This window comes from Scomber scombrus, chromosome 19 (genome assembly GCF_963691925.1).
Source record: "Scomber scombrus chromosome 19, fScoSco1.1, whole genome shotgun sequence".
Taxonomy (NCBI): Eukaryota; Metazoa; Chordata; class Actinopteri; order Scombriformes; family Scombridae; genus Scomber; species Scomber scombrus.
This window is the reverse complement of record NC_084988.1, coordinates 19,558,163-19,576,755: the sequence shown is the minus strand read 5'-3', so window position 1 is coordinate 19,576,755 and position 18,593 is coordinate 19,558,163. Positions and strand designations below refer to the sequence as shown.

General features: G+C 41.8%; 2 protein-coding genes across 2 annotated transcripts in view; both read right to left on the bottom strand.

Annotated features, from left to right (window-relative positions):
* Positions 1 to 4,269, bottom strand: part of bsdc1 (BSD domain containing 1) — a 6,529-nt gene extending 2,260 nt beyond the window's left edge. Inside the window, exons 1-9 of the mRNA XM_062440660.1 lie at positions 4,215 to 4,269; positions 3,591 to 3,645; positions 2,752 to 2,868; positions 2,424 to 2,591; positions 2,074 to 2,128; positions 1,670 to 1,785; positions 1,497 to 1,565; positions 278 to 362; positions 1 to 184 (exon numbers count right to left, since the gene is read on the bottom strand). The exon at positions 1 to 184 is cut by the window's left edge and continues 308 nt beyond it. Coding sequence (XP_062296644.1) covers positions 1 to 184; positions 278 to 362; positions 1,497 to 1,565; positions 1,670 to 1,785; positions 2,074 to 2,128; positions 2,424 to 2,591; positions 2,752 to 2,868; positions 3,591 to 3,645; positions 4,215 to 4,225 — 860 coding nt within the window. The 5' untranslated portion in view covers positions 4,226 to 4,269. The remainder of the gene's footprint in view (positions 185 to 277; positions 363 to 1,496; positions 1,566 to 1,669; positions 1,786 to 2,073; positions 2,129 to 2,423; positions 2,592 to 2,751; positions 2,869 to 3,590; positions 3,646 to 4,214) is intronic.
* Positions 4,270 to 8,684: 4,415 nt separating this feature from the next.
* Positions 8,685 to 9,446, bottom strand: olig4 (oligodendrocyte transcription factor 4). The gene has a single exon (XM_062440737.1). The coding sequence runs from the start codon at positions 9,444 to 9,446 to the stop codon at positions 8,685 to 8,687; it is 762 nt and encodes a 253-aa protein (XP_062296721.1).
* Positions 9,447 to 18,593: the final 9,147 nt, after the last annotated feature.

Here is an 18,593-nt window from a genome sequence, read left to right as displayed (position 1 = left end):
GGCAGGCTGACGCTGTCGCTGCTCACCGAGGGGGTGGCGTCACGCTCATCACTGGGAGACAGAGCGGGGCTCAGCAGAGTCGTTCCTGTGGGAGCTGTCAAGGCTGTGGACAGTTGGGTTGAGCTCTTGTCTGATAGGGGCGTGAAGTTGAGTTGTGATGATGACGGGGTGCCGAGGAAGTCATCTGACAGTAACAGCAAGAACACCAGAGAGGCAGTGTAAGTAAGAAAGGTAATTAAAGTTGATTATTAACTATTCCCAACCGTTACTATCTTACCCTCCTCCTCCTCTTCCCAGCCCAGGGTCTCTGTGTGAGTACTCTGTTCTGCTCTCTGCTTCAGGGCCACTCTCCTCGCCTCCTCCTACAGAACACAAACATATTTCTTAGCAAACCTTTAACAATAATGACTGTATGTTACAATACAAGCCATTAAAAGCACATAATCCATGTGTGTTGTGCGTTTGCTTAGAGTGTGCAGCAGCTGCTTAAAAGAGGAAGATAACACTTCGCTGTTCTTGTGAAATTTACACTTGAGTTTACTATGTGGCCACATTTTGCATTTTAATACATATCGTACAGATATTTCACACTCCGAGGACAAAATACTAAAAACATCTTTTAGATGATGCAATCCAAGACAACAGCACCACTAACTATAGCAAAATGACTTAAGTTGACTTGACACTTCTCTGGCATGTTGTCAAAAAGCAGAAACAGTTTCCTTCACTAAGAATACATTTATTGCAAGGCTGGATTGCATCAGCTTGTACTGGTGCTCATACTTTAGTAGTATTGTAGTGTATCAAAAAGGATTATGGGTAATAAAACCTTACAAGAAAAAATATTTGTATTCATTGTTTGACGACCATGCATGTGCAGTCTGTCACTAGGTTTTTATATATTTTTTTAATTTAGGATCCCCATTAGTCATTACCACAGTAACAACTATACTTCCTGTGGTCCACACAAAAGACAAGACATGCAAACATCACTTTATGATGAAACCACAATGTCAACAAATAAAATAAAATAAAAATAAGAGAAAATAAATCGTGCTCTCACATTCATATCTCAACAGTTAAAGGTTAAAGCAAGTTAGTAAGCAAGATATATATAACTACCCAATAATATTAGTGCACAGTGAATCATTAACTAAGTTAGCACCACAAATATAATCAAACACATACAGAATATCATCTGTAGGCTAAACTAGTTTAATCTGGGTTAAATGCACTGGTAGTTTTCTTTTATAATGCATCCTATGAAGGCATGTCAGGTATCATAATAATGTCTATCATTGGCTTGTGTTAGCAGTGAATTTAACTACTTAGGTTTTCTATAGCACAAATGATTTAGTCTTTCTTCCATCAACATCCCAAAATATTGGCCACCAGGTGGCACCCAAAACATTCAATGACTTCCGCTGACATGAAAGGTTACTTGATATCATGAGGATATTACTGACTTTATGATAAACTGAATAAAATAAAGTTACCTGGTCCAACTGGAAGACTTTGTAAAAATACCGCTGCCAGAATTCTGAATGGGCTACAGCTGCTGGCACCTGCGCATAAAAAAAACACAGAAGTCTGTCCTTATCGAGTTCAAAACAAAACTAGAGACTGTGCTCCGTAACAGGAAGAGTTGACAAATTGTAACAATACATACCATTTTGGTGTAAAGGGCTCGTATAGAAGGGCTGCTGACCAAAAGCTCAGAGATTTCTCCTTTCTTATCTTCCAAACTGAAACCAGACAGCCAGTTGTCAAACTGCTCTGGGGGGCCTGGACAAGAATAATGTCTGATTAAAATACACTAGAAAAACACAGAAAGGTACAACAGAGATTTAACCACACCTGTGTGGTACTTATTATAGTGATTAAATAGTGATTGACCACACAAATCCAGCAAATATGCTGACTAATAATTCTGTTACTCGGTGGTATTCAAAACAAAACAAAACGCTGCAGAGGCTGAACACTTGCTTCAAACACAATATGACTAATAACAATGATCAGTCTAATATCCTGTTGCAATGTCTCCACTGTGTATTGTATCTTACAGTATCTTACCATCAGGCTCATTGCAGTATGTGGCAGGGTCAGCCTGCAGACTGTAGAGACGTGCCTGAAGGGAAAACAAATGCTTAGATGTGGTTGTTTTACTCCCACATGCACATCATGCGCTCACTTTTACAGTCCTGCAGCCACTTATAATAATAAAACAACAAAACTAAATCTGTCCTCAATCACAACATTGTTATATCTTTAAAGGCCTGCTCAAGTGTACAGGCATAGCGCTCAGCTAGGTTGTTTTATCATTCAGAAACTCATCATTTCATAGTTGTGTCAACTGGTCATAGAAATGTGTCAGTCTGACGTTCAGATTTCTGTTGACAGCTACAAGTAAAACTAGTGCCCACCTTAGAACTGTCGTAGACCTCTGTAGTTCCCGCAGGTGTTGCCACCAACGTGATTACATCACAGTCAATGGTTTTATCAGGGGGCGGAGCAAGTGTATCCGTTATCACCCCTAGGAAACTAGAAAGGCTCTTCTTCACCTTTTCTGAGGTCTCTGAGGAGCCTTCAACCTGAAAAGCAGTAAAATAAACAGGTGAAATTTGGTATGTAGTGAGAAATAACCATTCATACCCATAATACACACATCACCTGTGTTTGACGTCATTCATTTTAGACTGTGAGGAGATATTTAGATAAAAAATAATGACCCAAGTGAAGGCCGCAGCTTACCGCAAGTTTGTTTTTGACGGCAGTGGCTGTGGCCACGATTGAGCAGGCGGTGTCATGCTGCACCACATTGGAGAACTCTGTCAGGTCTCGCTTTATGAATTCTAAGGCCTCAGTTGACTGCAAAGGGAAAAAAAATCAAAATCCAGATTCAATTTGATCATCTCTACTAATGAATCTTCATAAAAGTGTGTGTGTACAAAGCATACAAACACCAAATGAAATATATTGTAATTCAGTTCCCTAACAACACTATATGAGAAGATATGTCTAACAAGGTCTGGTTTACATCTGGTGTCTACATATCAGTAATAAACAACCTGAGATGGTGTGGATAAATGGAACTCTAATTTGATTTATCAAAAAAATGTGCATGACATCGAAGTTCAAATTTCTGAGCTGTGGCTTCCTTGATTTTGTCTGTTTAATCAAACAGACAGCTGGGGACAGTTTGTCTTTATGGTTTTACATATTAACAACAACAATGCTGTGCAACCGGTTTTAGTGAAAGAGCTTAACGTTATCAATCCATGCTTAAACTGAGGGTGACAACATATTTGACCATAAAGTTTCAATTTGTTAGTAATCATGATGCCTCAGTTTATTTACACATATTCAATAATAGCTGTCCCTTCATGACAGCTGTGCATACACTGTCTTAATATGCATCCACTGAGTTTGATTAAACGTACACACTGGAGGAAAAACAGTGGTTAGAGATTATGTAACACCCTGCAACCTTTACTTAAGAAACATCTCGGCTGCTGATGAGTTGTTACACAAACACACCTTAGAGATCAAATTTGATCTGGGGTGAATGGTGTAATTTTTTAAAGGATTACCTTGTCTTTGACGGCCTGGAAACTCTGCTGAAGCCAGCCTCCCCACCAGCCTTCTCTGTCAACACACACACACATCTGCATTTTAGCTACTTTTCAACAAAATACAGAGCGGACACATCCACAAACACACGCAGAACAACACATGTTATCCCTTTGTGCGTTTATCCAGTGTCGCAAATCTTCAGACTACAATTTATTGACTGTCATCTGTTGACTAGTTAAGGTACCTGAGAAGCTAACTCACACACATACAGCCTAGCAAGCTAAACGACTTTGCTAACGTCACCTATCGCTGAAAAGAGGGCTACCTTAACTCCAGTGCGACTGGTTGAGTTAACAGCAGCCGTTAAAATAAAGCATAACGCTACATGCAGCCCGTTGGTTGTTATTTAATTATTTAATATGCTTTAAATCCAAAGCTAGCCCTGCTATGCTAACGCTAGCCAGGTTGTGTTTTGGTAAACAAATGCACTTCCTGAACGGATTCCGCAGGCTGCGTTTCAACAGAGTAGTTACACTGAACGTAGACAGAGACGCAACACTACAACAAATACAATAATTACACTAAGACAGCGCTGTTTGCTACATTAAATTTAAAAACTACAACTTATGGTTGACTCTCACCCTTCAGCCATCTTCAGACGATGACATCATCAGTATTTACTGAACTCTAACCCCGCCCGGCTGCGTGGCTTCGAAAAAATACACACGTGATGCAATTTCCTTTAATTTCTTTGTAATAGATATTCACAAACATACACACAGAAGGGGGGCACTACTGTTTATAATACTCATATTTAACAATGTATAAACAACACATGTTTTTGTTTGCATGTTTGTGCTATCTACGGTGGCTGCAGATGACCAGACTGGATGGTAACGGTGAAGACGTGGAAGTTTGGAGACTATTAACTTTTACGTAGTCTACTGTTTGACTGTTTGGACATTTGACAGCTGTAATAGGTGCAACACATTTTTGTCCATTGAGGCTGTTCTGGGTCAAGTTTGACCAGTAGCCTATCTATTGACATGGCTTTTTGTTAAATTAGATAGTAGTTATTAGGATTTCTTTTTATGATGTAGCAGTGAAGACTGATGGCTCTAATGGTTATACAATAAACCCCACACCTCCATAAAGTTCTTGTAATTTTCAGTTTCAATACAATACATTTGAATTATTATTGTTATGTTATATTTTCATGTCTTAGGTAAAATAGGACATGGTACTGTGTGACAGAAGGTATTTTTTTCCAAAAAAATTAAAAATACACTCTCTCTGCTCTCTGAAACATTAATCAAGCTTTAATCACCCATTTATTGATCAGTCAGATATATTATGATGCTTTCTAAACAGATCTGTGGTTCAAAATAAACAGTATGTAATCGTCAAGTTCAATTAAGTTCCCATATGCATCAATCAGTTGTAATCAAGATCAGATAAGATAAGATGTATCTTCATTGACCCCCCCCCCCCCCCCCTGGAAGAAATTCAAATTGCCACAGCAGTACAGTGGGAAAAAAAGTAGCAGCGTAAGGATGAAAGTGATAAAGTCAGTAAAATAAAATAGAATACTAGGTATTATACCTAGCACAAAAAGTAAGGAAATGTAAGGAAAGTGTTTGGTAGATTATTTCTTTGTTGTAACAATGCTTCTTGGCAATAAATCTTATAGGCTACCGTGGGAAAGCCTGTTCATTTCCCTTTTAAATGGTGCCACATGAGCAGCAGAACTGAGTATGTGGATTGCGCCTATGAAACATTTGCCAAATCTTCTCTGCCAATGCAGAACAGCTTATTCTGCTATTGACTCTTGTTTGGTGTTGTTTGGTGGATTGGATGACTGAAGTCTGAAGAAACAAGACATATTGGCAATTTAACAATTTATTCATTTAAAAAACAGAACCCTCAGTAGTGTGTGGAAGAACCATACACATTTCCTTACTTTTTGTGCTATGTTTATATACAGTAAACAATCTCTGTGTAAATAAATCTGCAATATACAATTGTACAATTTGCAGAAGTTCCAGATTATATACAAAACGCTGAATATAACATAAAAATGATATTGGCAATAATGATGGCAGTCTTCTTTTACCTCATACTGTTACCTGGATATGAGATTAGATGTTTTGCAAACCAATAAGCAAAGAAAACTGCAGTTTGGCAGAGAGGCATGAAACTGTGAAATAAACTATAGTATACTTCTCCAAGGATGGAAAATAATGATTGAAGCATATGCAAGTTGTTTTCTTTTAATTAAAACTCATTTAACCAAAAAGCTAAACATGACAACAAATTACTAAATGAACAAAACAAATATATCCAGACCAAACCTTTCCTTCTTGAGGCATTATGTTGACTAATCACTGTTTAGCAATTCCAACCTGAATCTCCTCATCAATCTCGTCTTCTCAGTGCATCTGTGGACGTGTTTGTGAGTGTATGTGCACGCCCAAATGCATATGTGTGTTGACCCCCAGCAGCTGTGCTTTCCTCCTCATCAGTATTCTGGGTGAAAAGGGGGCTGTAGGGTTTACTGAGCACAAAATGAAAAAGAACGGGCAACAAGCCTTTGGAAGTGTGTTCTCTCTTAATTGAAGTTCCCCTTTATCCAGACGCTGCACAATGTGTGCTTATGTCCTGCAATATGTCTCGCCTGTCCAGCCCCTCAATCCCCTTAATTGGGTCTTTCAGTATCCCAATTAACTCTGTCAATGCAGGTTGTGCTGAGCCTAGTTGGACGAGTACTCTTCTATTGATCAGTATCTGAACCAGTTAACTTTTCCATCTGTCTACATGGCCATGGTGTGATTGTGTTTGGATGACAGGTTTAATGCACAAAAGGGGGCTGAGTAATATTGTCACTGCCTCCTTTGTGTTGATTAAGACTTTAGTTTCTTTGATTTTTGCAATTTGTGCATGATATCACCTCAGCTGATGGGCTATAATTTGTAATATTACCTCTCTGATTTGGGTTTTTTTCAGTCTCTGGTGCAGATTTTTGTGAATAATTATAGTCCAGTGTCATCTACTCTGTATTTGAAACTATTGAAATCCTTCCAATCATTATGTTTAGTGTGTAATTCTAAAATAACCATTTTCTGTATCACTGTGTTTCATTTTCAGAGTTAACTTTTGCACAACATTATGACTTAAAACTGGTGCTGCCACTGCTGGTTAGCATACGTTAAAGAGCACCATGATGACAGCAGCGGCTGACCATAATGGCACACAGAGGACCTGCCCATATTGTATGATTTAAGGAGCATATCCATTACACACCACACACATCACACCCACACACTCACTCCAGACCACTGATGCCACACCGTGGGTTAACACCATCTGGTGCCGATCAGGAAACACCAGCTTTGCGCAAGTCAGTGTCTCTAATTATCTACCTAGAGCAAAGGGAGGCCGATCCCCACTAATCTCCACAATGTGTTCTGCTTCCCATTCCCACCTGTGCCCAAATAAAGGGGGGCCATGTGGGAGGACCCAGGGTCTCTGTGTCAGGGGACCAGGGACCAGGTGACGCTGCAGTGCCGGTCCCCACGACAGAAGCTCCACCGCTTGGTTTGGCTGGCAGCTGCCTCCCCCCACTGAGACATCCCACAGCTGACAATCCCCCAGTCCTGACAGGGGCTCTTTACAGTGTCAATAGCCTCATATATTAGAGCTAACCGCCTTTGTGGTGAGTGAGGGTGTCAGGCCTTTTGGCCCGACAGCGCTTGTTACCATGATGAAATGTAGATTGAATGGAGGGGGCCTGTGTCTCAGGCACGAGAGCTTGGACTCCACCGGCCTTTGTGTCCCACGCATGGCTATTGTTCAGACCTATTCAGGCTCTCAGAGGAGGAGGAGGAGGAGGGAGGTGGGTGAGAATGAGTTACATCTCTTCATTTCTCCCCTGATCTCCAACTCATCTGTCAGCCGTGGGAGGATAAGCATGTATTTTACACGCTTGATTTGTTGCTAAGTGAAGGCCAGCCATTGTTGTGTTGTTTGACTAAATCATGTTCATGGCAATCAGTGTGTATAATAGTTATGTTTGCAGTTCAGTTGATTCATCATTTTTTATCAGTTTACACTTAATTTTTAATGCGGGGAAATATGTATTAGAAGTATCCCATAAAATTTTAAAGCAACTTTTTTTTTCGACAGACCCTTACTTTAAATTTGTCCCTTTGTGTGCCTATATCCATGTTCTTATGAGACAGTGACAAATCGCTGGCCTAGAGCTAAGGACATAGCTATGTCCCCTCGCCTGTGTCAGACAAAAGTGACGCGCCGTCCTGGCGCCTGTGTCGTCCTTTCATCTCGTGCACCCTGTTGGGGTGAAGATGGATGGTCCCCTGGCTCAAGAACACCACATTCAGCTTTGCTGGTGTATTGTCTTGCCCTTCTGTCCCTCTTTTTTACTCTTAAGAGGTTGGTCTCTCCAAATCTGGTTAGCAATCAATGACACCCTTTCCTAGATATCCATTTTTGCAGTACTCCCCCGTCCTTCCCATATCACCAATAAATCCCCTTCTGTTTACTTACAGAAGATGTTGCTGTGTTATTCTAATATAGCTGCTGTGCTTTTATAATAAGATACTTTCAACCCTTTCAGAAAAGTAGCTGCCTTGTAAAAACAAATAATGCCTGGTAGACATGACTTGTTTTCCAGAGACTTGTTGACTACAAATCACAACCATGTAGGAAAATAATGACATATAATTATAACTGAATGGCCACATTTATGAAAAGAAGAGAGCAAACAGGGGTTATTATTATAACAAAATTTTAATTTAGGAAAATAGAAATCCTGCACATTAGGACACACCAGATACATTTTTGACAATGTTTCGTCACCACAGATATCAGATAAATTACAGTCTTTGCTACTCTGTTAAAATCCCTTGTGCATTTAGAATATTTATGTATAAACAATGCAGAAGACACAATTGATAAAAAAAAATAGCAGCAGTTTGCATGGCAGAAGATATGTACAGTATATACAAGGTCAGGCACCAGCCATCATTTTAGCAGTTTGTTTAACACTTGTCTCTGAGCTGCTTGGTTCATTCAAACAGCAGAGGTAGTCCTGCTCACTTGTTCATAGACAGGCTGTGCAATGTGGAGGTAGTGGTCGGCAGAGGCTGACAGAGGGAGCAGGGACAGGGCATGCCTGGGAAGTGCCTGTAGGAGCCGGTCAGGTGGAGGGGGTCCTTCAGAAGGCCCTGGACTGGAGCATGGAAACCCAGGAAGCTGGCTGATGGCGGTGAGTGTGGAGCAGGGGTCGCCGTAGAAGGTGTATGATGAAGAGTAGGTGGCGTGCCGCCCACTAGAGAGTGTAGGGACTGGGCCAGAGGATGCAGCGAGAGGTGGGCGGTGGGTGCCGCAGAGGTAATCGTGGGGTGGGCTGCGGTGCGGCTCTGGACAGCAGCACTGCCTCCATATACATCCCCTACCAACTTTTTCATCTCCTCCAAAGAGCTGGACAGCATGAGAATGTAGTTGCGGGCTAGAAGCAAGGTGGAGATCTTCGACAGCTTGCGGACTGAAGGGCCATGAGCGTAGGGCATGACTTCTCGCAGGCCATCCATAGCCTGGTTCAGGTCATGCATCCTTTTCCTCTCCCGGCTGTTGACTTTCAGTCTCAGGTCTTGCCCCTCTTCCTTGTTGGGATCAGACCTGTTCTTATTCTTACCGCCCGGACCGCAGTGCTCTGACCTGCCCTTGCCGGCCTCGCTGTTTTCTTCGCAGTATGTCTGGAACATTTTGTTGGAGAAGAAGTTCACAGGAGAGTCATCCACCACCAGGTCTGGGGATGAGGAGCGGCTGCAGGTGGAGCCAGCATCAGAATCCATCTTGGTTGAAGCAGAGGAAAGTGCGGGAAAAATCAAAAAACAGTCCAAAAATATGACTTTAAATGCTAAGAACTTGAGCTAAAAGCTTAAATTTTACAGATGCTTTCTAATTCTATGTTTTTAGTGCTCTTTCAGTTCCGTGTAGTGTCGCCAAAGTCTCTCTCACTTCTCAGAGTTTTTGTTGTTCAATCTGATGATCGGCCTGTCCACAGGAGTGAGTCTGTCTAAACTGTCACCCTGTGGGCCCACTGGGGTGTATTTATACCACTGGCACAACAAAGGAACAATAAGCCGCATAATGAGACACTTAGAGCCTCAGCCAATTGCAGAAGGGACACACTTTCACCCCCCTCCTCAGCCTTCCTGCAGCCCCCACCTCACCTTCCCACACCCACATTTAACTCCCCCACCCCTGATGAACCCCCTACACATTAACCAAAACAGGGGTTTGTTCACATGTTGTGTTAAGCTGCACATCCAGAAGTTAACTAAGATTGTTAAAAATGTAATTATTCATTGATTTTGTTGTGTGATGATAAAATTGGATGAAAAGTTAAGTAAATTGTAGATTAGTAAGTAGGTAGATTAGAGTAATGAAGACAAAGTGAATGTAAATATTCTGATATGGCAACCATAAAGATTTCTCATGTTTGAAATTTGAAGTCTCACTAATATAGCACCTTACTCACCATATGTCAACACTGAAAATGAAGTAAAAGCGAGAGTTTGGACCTTTATTGACGCAGACTACCCTCTTAAGGCCCTGTTCCATAACCAGATATATGATGCCTTGAAGGCCTAATTTACATTTCGTATCCATGAGACTCTTAGAAAGGTATGAAGCACCATATGAGGTGCTTAAACATGTAAAGAGCAGCGTTAATGGCAGACTAGGTACAATTCAACCAAGAGCTCGGGACAAAAGGGGTCAGATAAATTTGACTTGGCTCCCCAAACAGTCTGTGAAATCACATCACTATCACTGGAAGGGGGTCCTTCAGTGGGGAGGAGGTAGTTAAAAAGATACTAAAGAGTGGGCATGGCATTGTCTTCCCCTAATTCAACCATAAAGCTACTGGCACTTTAGATCCACAGAATGTTGCTTTTTCAAATTTGCTTGACTTTTAGGTTTTTTTGTTTCCACATTTTCATTTTCTTAATATGATATTTAGTTGTCAGGAACATGAGGCAAACTTAAAATGACCATATAGGATTGCTTCTTCCTCATCTACGATAGAAAAGTTTCCATGAAATCCAAACTAGATGTCAAGCATATATCTGTTGATCTAATCTTGTGACTGGATCAAGCTGAGTACATTCTCTTCCCGACATTTCTCTCTCTGAGGCTGGATTTCACTGTTCAGCTCTGGTATTTCCTGCCTTTTTCTGCCAAGCAAAGCCTCCAATGAGGCAGTGCTTGAGGGCCAGTAGTTTAAACATATGATAATACTCATGTGTTACACCATCTGGGCTAGCAAAAGAGATTTGCAAAAACATCGGTTTTGTGAACCTTGGATGCAGCATTGATTCTTGATTCTAGCCTGGAGCACATTAAATGCACTGCCATTATACAGTTTTTTATTCAGTTCAAATGGAAGAAACATTTGTGAGTCTTCATGGATGGAAAGTGTTGTTTTTCCTGATCTGTCAGCTCATCTGAGAAACTATTTGCTTTTCTCCTCTTGGTACACAGTAGGAAACCCTGGTTTATATTTACCCAACATCAGCAGAGGTTCTCCTCCAGTCGTAGGCGTCTTTGTGCAGTTTCATGATTGTTCTAGAAACCACTGACTTGCAATTTATATGTTTGTGTTTGTATTTTTTTGGAGGTTTGATAGACTTACACAGACAAAGATGCAGTGTTTGATTTATACTATGTGTGCTTCTCAAACACGAACACGCAGAAAGTTAGGAGTGTGAATCAGGCAGGATCCTCAGGACCCCCCACCAATGCTCCATCAGGGGGCCCTGCAGGGTGCTTTGGCTCAGCCAACATTCAGTGATATTATAATTGGGGAAGTTTGAGAGCCAACATGGGCCATTTATTTGGAGCATATGGATTTTCCCATCGTTAGGCTCAGCGCCAACATGGCTGCTGGACTCTCCTCTGCTAATTGGGTCAGGTCCTAATTAACCATGTTGGACACAATGGTCCGGATTTCGTTCTTTTTTCAGTCTTTCAGTCCTTTTAATGGCTGGTTACATGCCAGACCTTTCATCGTGCCTTACACAGTCAAAGAGAAGAAAACGATCAATAATGTTTCTGTAATGGTCTTAATAAATGATCTGTAACTTGAAAAAAATATGCCAAGGCTACTCATTAACTGTACATGAGGTTAGATTAGTGAGATTGTCACTCAAATAAAATGAATGGTGATACAGCCCATTAATGAAAAAACAGCCATAAGCAGTTGTGTATTTGGAAAAGTACAATCACTACGAATACATATATAGATTGTTAGGGGTTCTAACTGAAGAAAAGAGGTGTAATCAGTCTTTCTCTTACTCTACTGATATATGCATGAGCCAGATAAATCCCATTCTCCTGCTCATTCTTATTCTTATTCATGTGTTTACAGAGGCACCGGGCCACACAGAGAGACACAAGGATCTCTGAGCTTTGCATTTTACAAATGAAAGCGTAGCCACCCTCCATGTTTCTACATAATCCTTCAATTTTTAACCCTGCATTAGAGTGTTTGACTTTCTTCTCTGGATGGCACCTTTCAGGACCTTTCATCCAATTCAAGAGCTTTGCGACAGACTTCTTCTTTTTTTTTTAGGGTTTAGAGACCCCCTTTCTGCTGCCTCACGGGGTGCACTCCAATGAAAGTGCTCAGGTGACCAGAAAATGAGGGCATTATCACAGGCATATGCTTGTAGCAACAGAGGATCAGACTAGATTAGGACCTATCATGGCTCAATAAAGCGCTAAGCTGAAGAGCAAACCTGTGCTGTGTACCGTAAGGCCTCCTTCACTCTCTGTTGGTCATTGTTTAACAGGATCAGTGGCTAGATCGGGTGTACCCACACACACACACACACACACACACACACACACACACACACACACTGGGCTTTAATCTGGGCATGTAGTCGAGAGCAGAGCCCATAGGGGACACTCAGTGGCCTTTGCTTACCGCTATTATTCTCAATGTCGCTTGGATATCAGGACTCGGATCATAGCAGGAAAAAGCGATCACAGGGAGCAGATATGTGGAGATGGAACAGTTTGCTTCATCTACAGATCTAAACTACGGATCTCATTTCCCACAGAGTACCAATGTCTGAGTACAGAGATATAAAATTGTTTCACAATGTGTCTGAACGGGGCTGACAAGTGTTTCTGAGAACGGGGAGTGCTGCCCTTTGTTATCCCTCACCGCTGGGACAAACTGCTTGGTGATTTATTCATTTACACTGCCTGAAACAATTGCATTATCTTGGTCACAACAAAAAGACACAAAGGCGCTATGAAAATCCCCTAGGATGTTTATGAGTCACTAAAGAGTCCAATAACTTTCCCCTTCATCTTTAAGCAGCCATGCAGGATTGCATGCTGTGGAGGGCTGCAGTGCGAGTGGAATCAGGAGGGAGACCCAGGCCCACAGAGAGGTGCTGATTATGGTTAGGATAAAAGGAATCCAGGCCCTGTCCTCCGGAGCTGAATGGGGCTAGGTCAGCAGGCTGTCCCATACACTGGCCTGCTCCATGCTGCTAGAACTTCATAAATTACCCCACAATTACCCCGGGGGGACACCAAGGAAGGACAGACAGGCCAGAGGGGGAGAGAGTGAAAGGGGAAAGAGCAGAACCAGTTGCCGAGCAGGCCGTCATCAGGAGGTGTACGGCCAAGGTCCAGATGTTGTCCTTCAGGTCACTGGGACCCAAATGATGGCTGCCTCCCTGAGACTGTCATCACAGTATTAGAAAGATTCATTTCTGAAGGGTCCAAGATGTTTCACACATACACATCCTTGTAGTTGTATTAATAATACAAAGAATTGCATTTACTTTTATTCATTTGGTCAATGCTTTTGTCCAAATGTGACGTATAAGTGAGGTCAATCCAAGTCACAATATTTCAAGGAGTAGCCTTCGTGAATGTGCTGCTATTTCAAATTCCACCTGTCACAGTGTCACGAGTTTGCAGGTGCATGAAGTAAGACTAAAGTGCATAGTTCGGGTGATTTATTTGTGAAGAGTGTCAATTACTTGTGCATTTGATTAAAAAACATAGAAATAGTCTATTTATCAGTTAAGTTCACTGTCCAAGTACCTGCATCTTCAAAAGGTCAGTTTACCAAAATTATGCAAAGGTTTTGTCCGTGTCTGAGATTTCTGCTTACACCACAATTAGATGAGGGTACATAGAATTAAACATGTGCTGCTCACGGCATTGTTAAATGACTTTTAGCAAATTAACAGTAACAGCAGGGTCCTGTGTTAAATCTAAGGACAGATTTCAGAGGGTTATTTACAATGACAACTGTATAAAGATGGGTCTGTGAATTATCCAGAGTAATGGGAACACTAAATTTGGAAACATGCATTGCTGCTGAATTTTTCTAATGTAATTTTTAATCACAAATAAAATCCCATTCACCTCCATTATATTGGAGGTGAATGGGCAGAGACGAATATCTCAAAAGCTAGGAAAATACAACCAAAACTATTTGCATTGCTACAAAAATCAACTTCAGGTAAGTAAGTCATTTTTGTATTTTATGTAGACTGACTGCAAGATTGAATCAGTGATCTTAAAAATCTTTCAAATACACTAAAATAGAGTTAATTACAAAAAAGGACAAGTGGACAAGGACAAGTGTATGTGCAATAAGAAGGTGCAACAACACAAATAGTTGTTTCAGATCAGAAAGAAATGCTTCATGATACTTCCTAATCCCAATCAATCAAAAGGATTATATATACATGCCCACAAGCCTATACAGATGCACACACTTTCACACAACAACACACACACAAAGTGTATCTGTTCGGCATTGTGCTGGTCACACTTTTGAACAGTTGGCCACTCACTGGTGCATGAGGCTGGCTTTGTGTCCCCGATCTGCAGACTTCTGCCACTCTTTGCCCCCCTCTGTCTCCTCCATCCCCCTCGTCTCCACGTTATCCAGTCTGATAAAACAGAGGACCTGCTCGCCCAATAATCTCCCTCCCTGAAGCCCAGGCACGACTCCTGCCTTTCATCAGCACCATTGTTTCAGTCTGTTACCTCCGCTTGTGCTCCCTCACCACGGCAACACATGCACACACACACACACACACACACACACACACACACACACACATACACACACACACACAATCCCCCCCTCTTCCTTGTCCCCATCCCATCTGTGGATAGGCCTGCCATGTGTCTATTCATAAGGGCGCCGGCGGCAACGCAACTGTATGTGGAAAGTACATGATGCTTGCCTTTTGTGTGAGGCTCAGTCCTCAGCTACTTACCGCTGACCCCGGGGTCACCGTGCACAATAACCCGAGTGTTGGTGGCCACTGGCTATCCTCATTGGCCTGTGATTGACGAGCTGATCAATGGTCAGTGTGAGTGTGTGTGCGCCCATATGTATAGTTTCTATACAGCCTCTGCAGACCCATTGAATCAAGCGTGTCTGTTTTCTAACTATTGGTCTTTTGAGGGCATCAGACTAGTTAGTGACACACAATTGACTTCATTGGCTTTTAGCTTGATGTAGTGAAATGAATAACTGCAATTAAGCTCAATGGGCACACTCCTTGTCTGGACATTGAAAAACTGTAAATTATGGAGTGTTTTTTCAGTAATACCTGTGATATTCTGTTTTTAGATTTTAACATTTGTGGTTTTTAGTGTGCAAACACAATCCTTCAGTCCATCATTTTCATCTCATCACTTCTCTTTATCTGTCTTGCTCTTTTGCTGTCTTCTACCCCCTGCCCCCTGTGGCAACCCCCCCCCCCCCCCCCCCAAAAAAAAAATAAATAAATAAATAAATAACAGACACACACACACACACGCATTCACTCCATGAGTCATCCACAAGGGGCTCAGGTGGGCGATTACGGGCGCACATTAAACCTTAATTCACATACGTCTGGATCTGAATACTGATGAGGAGAACTGCTCCTCTGGCACATGATCATCCAGTGCCCCACACTGCCTTCAACACAGACAGCTTCTACTGCAGGGTCTGTTCAGTAACTGTGTCCCTGTAGGAGTGACAGATGAAGGAAAAACACACAGAGTGACTCTAAAACGTGGAGTGGCTGTGTTGTCCTCCTCTGCTTCGCTGACAGAAAAACAGGCCATGACCCTGCGGTTTATAGACCTCCTGTCGTTTAACCAGTGGAGGGTTGACGGGGGAAAGTACTCTTGACCTGCTGCCATCACAGAAGATCTGCATCCCGCTGCTGCCATTGAATAGAGATGTTTTCAAATTCTGGTTGGGATATCTTCATCGTTACTCACGTCATGCGATTGCATTGTCAGACTTCAGGCTTCTATTTAAGACATCAGACATGAGGGGTTTTGTTAAACAGCTATTTTAAATCAGCTCATTGTCACTGCTCAAGAAAGCAGGTGAAGCACAGCAAAGGAGGATTAAAACAAGTGTGACACCAATCAAAACACAAAGATGTTTAATAAATGCTTGATTATAACAACCAATGATTTAATTCACAATATGAATTAATCATACTGTATTTACATTACCTTTCCACTAATGTAGCCCTTGATTAACAATGTGCTTAATGCTCTGTACAATTTAGAGCTCATGATTGCTAATAAATGTTTTACAGTATTCATAAAACAAATAAAGATTGACAATCTGCCAGTGTTGTTGACACAAATGGCCAAATCAGTCCTTTTTTTTTAAATGTCTGTTTTTACTTTACTCCATCTTATATCTGGCTGCTATTTTGGTTGTAATTTATTTGTTTTCTGATGCTCTGTAGAGTAGTTTACAACTCCTTTCAGGACAGCTTTAGAGTTTAGTTAGTTATATATGACATTAATCCCCAGGTATTTCAACTTTTTTTAACATTGTCATCTTTGCATTTTTAAATTTTTTGAAAATGTGTATAAATGAATTGTCGATGTCTACTTCTGTTTGCAAACTCACTTCCCTCAAATCACCCCTTGAGGGAAGAACTAAAGTATTGAGCTGAATTATTGCTGCCATACCTTATTACTTAAATTAATTTTATGGGTTTGAAAACTGTAAAGATGCACATTAATATGAAATGCATTCTATATCAGTTTCATAGAAGGCTCAGCCAATCACAACTAAGGACTGGGACTGTGATTATTTTATCGGATTATCATTTTAATAAATGCTAAACAAAGGATAGTTATTTCAGTTCATCAGCTAAATGAGTAGCTTTAATAATTTGACTACTGACAAGATCCAACAGACCATATCAGTCATAAAATCCTGAAAGACAAATGCCAGCAGTGATCAACCCTCGTCACTATAGCACATGGACAAAATATTGTCAGTTATATAGACAAAGAGATAGCAAGTGTTCTTCTGAGTATGCATTTCTTTAGGTTGTCCCTCCACAAAGCAAATAGCAACAAGTTTGTTTTCTCAGATGCCGCACCAGGCTGCTGTCATACGGCTGTGTGGCCTCTCAGTGGAGCATGAGGGCTGACTGTGGGTTTATAGCACCTTTGTTATTGATATTATTCTTTGTCTCACTTTTCCTGTCTTAGAGAGGAATGGGCCTCTAAGTTCTGCCCAGCAGAGCCTGCCCTGCTGAGTGCAGCATTAAATATCAATACATGTTTACGAGGGCCCATAAATACTCAATACAGAAATGCGGCAAAGGACAAGAGGACCAAGCACGGCATTTCTCCCATGTGCATGAAGATTTAAAGTGGGGCCAGAGCTGAAAAGGAGAAGTAATAGAAAACACACATAAATGTAAAGGAATATGAAAAAGGCCACTGCAGGGTGTCAGTTGACTATCCACCTGTTGCAGCTGTTATAGGTTGTGATTTTAGAGGAAACATTCTGTCTGGCCATTTAGTGCCAAAGCCATGCTAAGTTTCATAATCTGTTATGCAGTACATTGTTCCACCATTAATTAATGATTTTATTTATGTTTACCAAGCACTAGTAACTATAGAGAATCCTCTAAAGTTTTCACACTGCTTCATCTTCCAAGTGATCTATTATTCATGGTGTGTTCATTCCTAAAAAAAAAGATTTAAGGATCAGATAGTGATGAAGCACTGTAGTCTTAAAGGCAGAGTACGCAGCCCTTAAACAAAAGGTCCCATAAAAGTACAGCTCTAGTGACTGTGTGGCAGTATATTTGGGGGACAGTGGGCAGGAGGGGGGCGCCCCAGCTCCGGCCTTTAAAAGATTAACCCTGAGCCCACAAAGGCACAGGGGGCTATGGGGCCAGGCAGGGGTGTGAGTGGGCCACTCGCTGGTTAAACATTGGCCTTCTTGGATCTCCCGTCATTGTCTAGTTAGGAGCTCCACCCGGGCCCCCGTTAGCAGCGCAGACACATATCTTGGCAGCCGGAGTGAGCCGATACAAAGGCCGTCGGTGCCCGAAAGGCAGAGATGGAGATGTATGAGTCCAGGGTGGAGTACTCGCCACGTGGGGCCCATGGTCGTAAAGCCCAAAGCAGGACAGATTGGACAGCACAGCCCCCCCCCCCTCAGTCCACCTCTTTCTGTGTGTTTCTGTGCTCTGACAGTGATAAACGGGACACACAACCTTCCAGAACAACAAACAGACACTGCCTCATTTCCCCAATGTGGGCGAGGGCAGGCAGAAAGGAGGTGCCATCCCATTTAGACCTGGACTCAATGCTGCTGAAGCTGAGACAGAGGGGGGCATTTCAATAGTGCAAGAGGGCCACTCGACCAGGGGCCCCCAACCAAGAGGGGACAGCTATGCTGTTTTGTTTTCTCAAAAAAGTGTCATAAAAAACTCTCCTTAATTGGTGCTCCATAAAATTAGCATCTCCAAGCTGATTAGATTTCCTCTCTCCTCAGTTACTATTGTGTCTTTCAGTGACCCCATCCCTGCCATTCACTTTCAGTCCTTTCACAACTTTATTGGTCATAAGAGAAAGAGGAAACTCATGTAAGATTGTGCCCTTTGCCCTCCGCCTCTCCTCCTCCC

What these genes read in the sequence shown, in the direction of transcription:
- olig4 (XM_062440737.1), bottom strand. Translation starts at nt 9,446, where the DNA reads ATGGATTCTGATGCTGGCTCCACCTGCAGCCGCTCCTCATCCCCAGAC.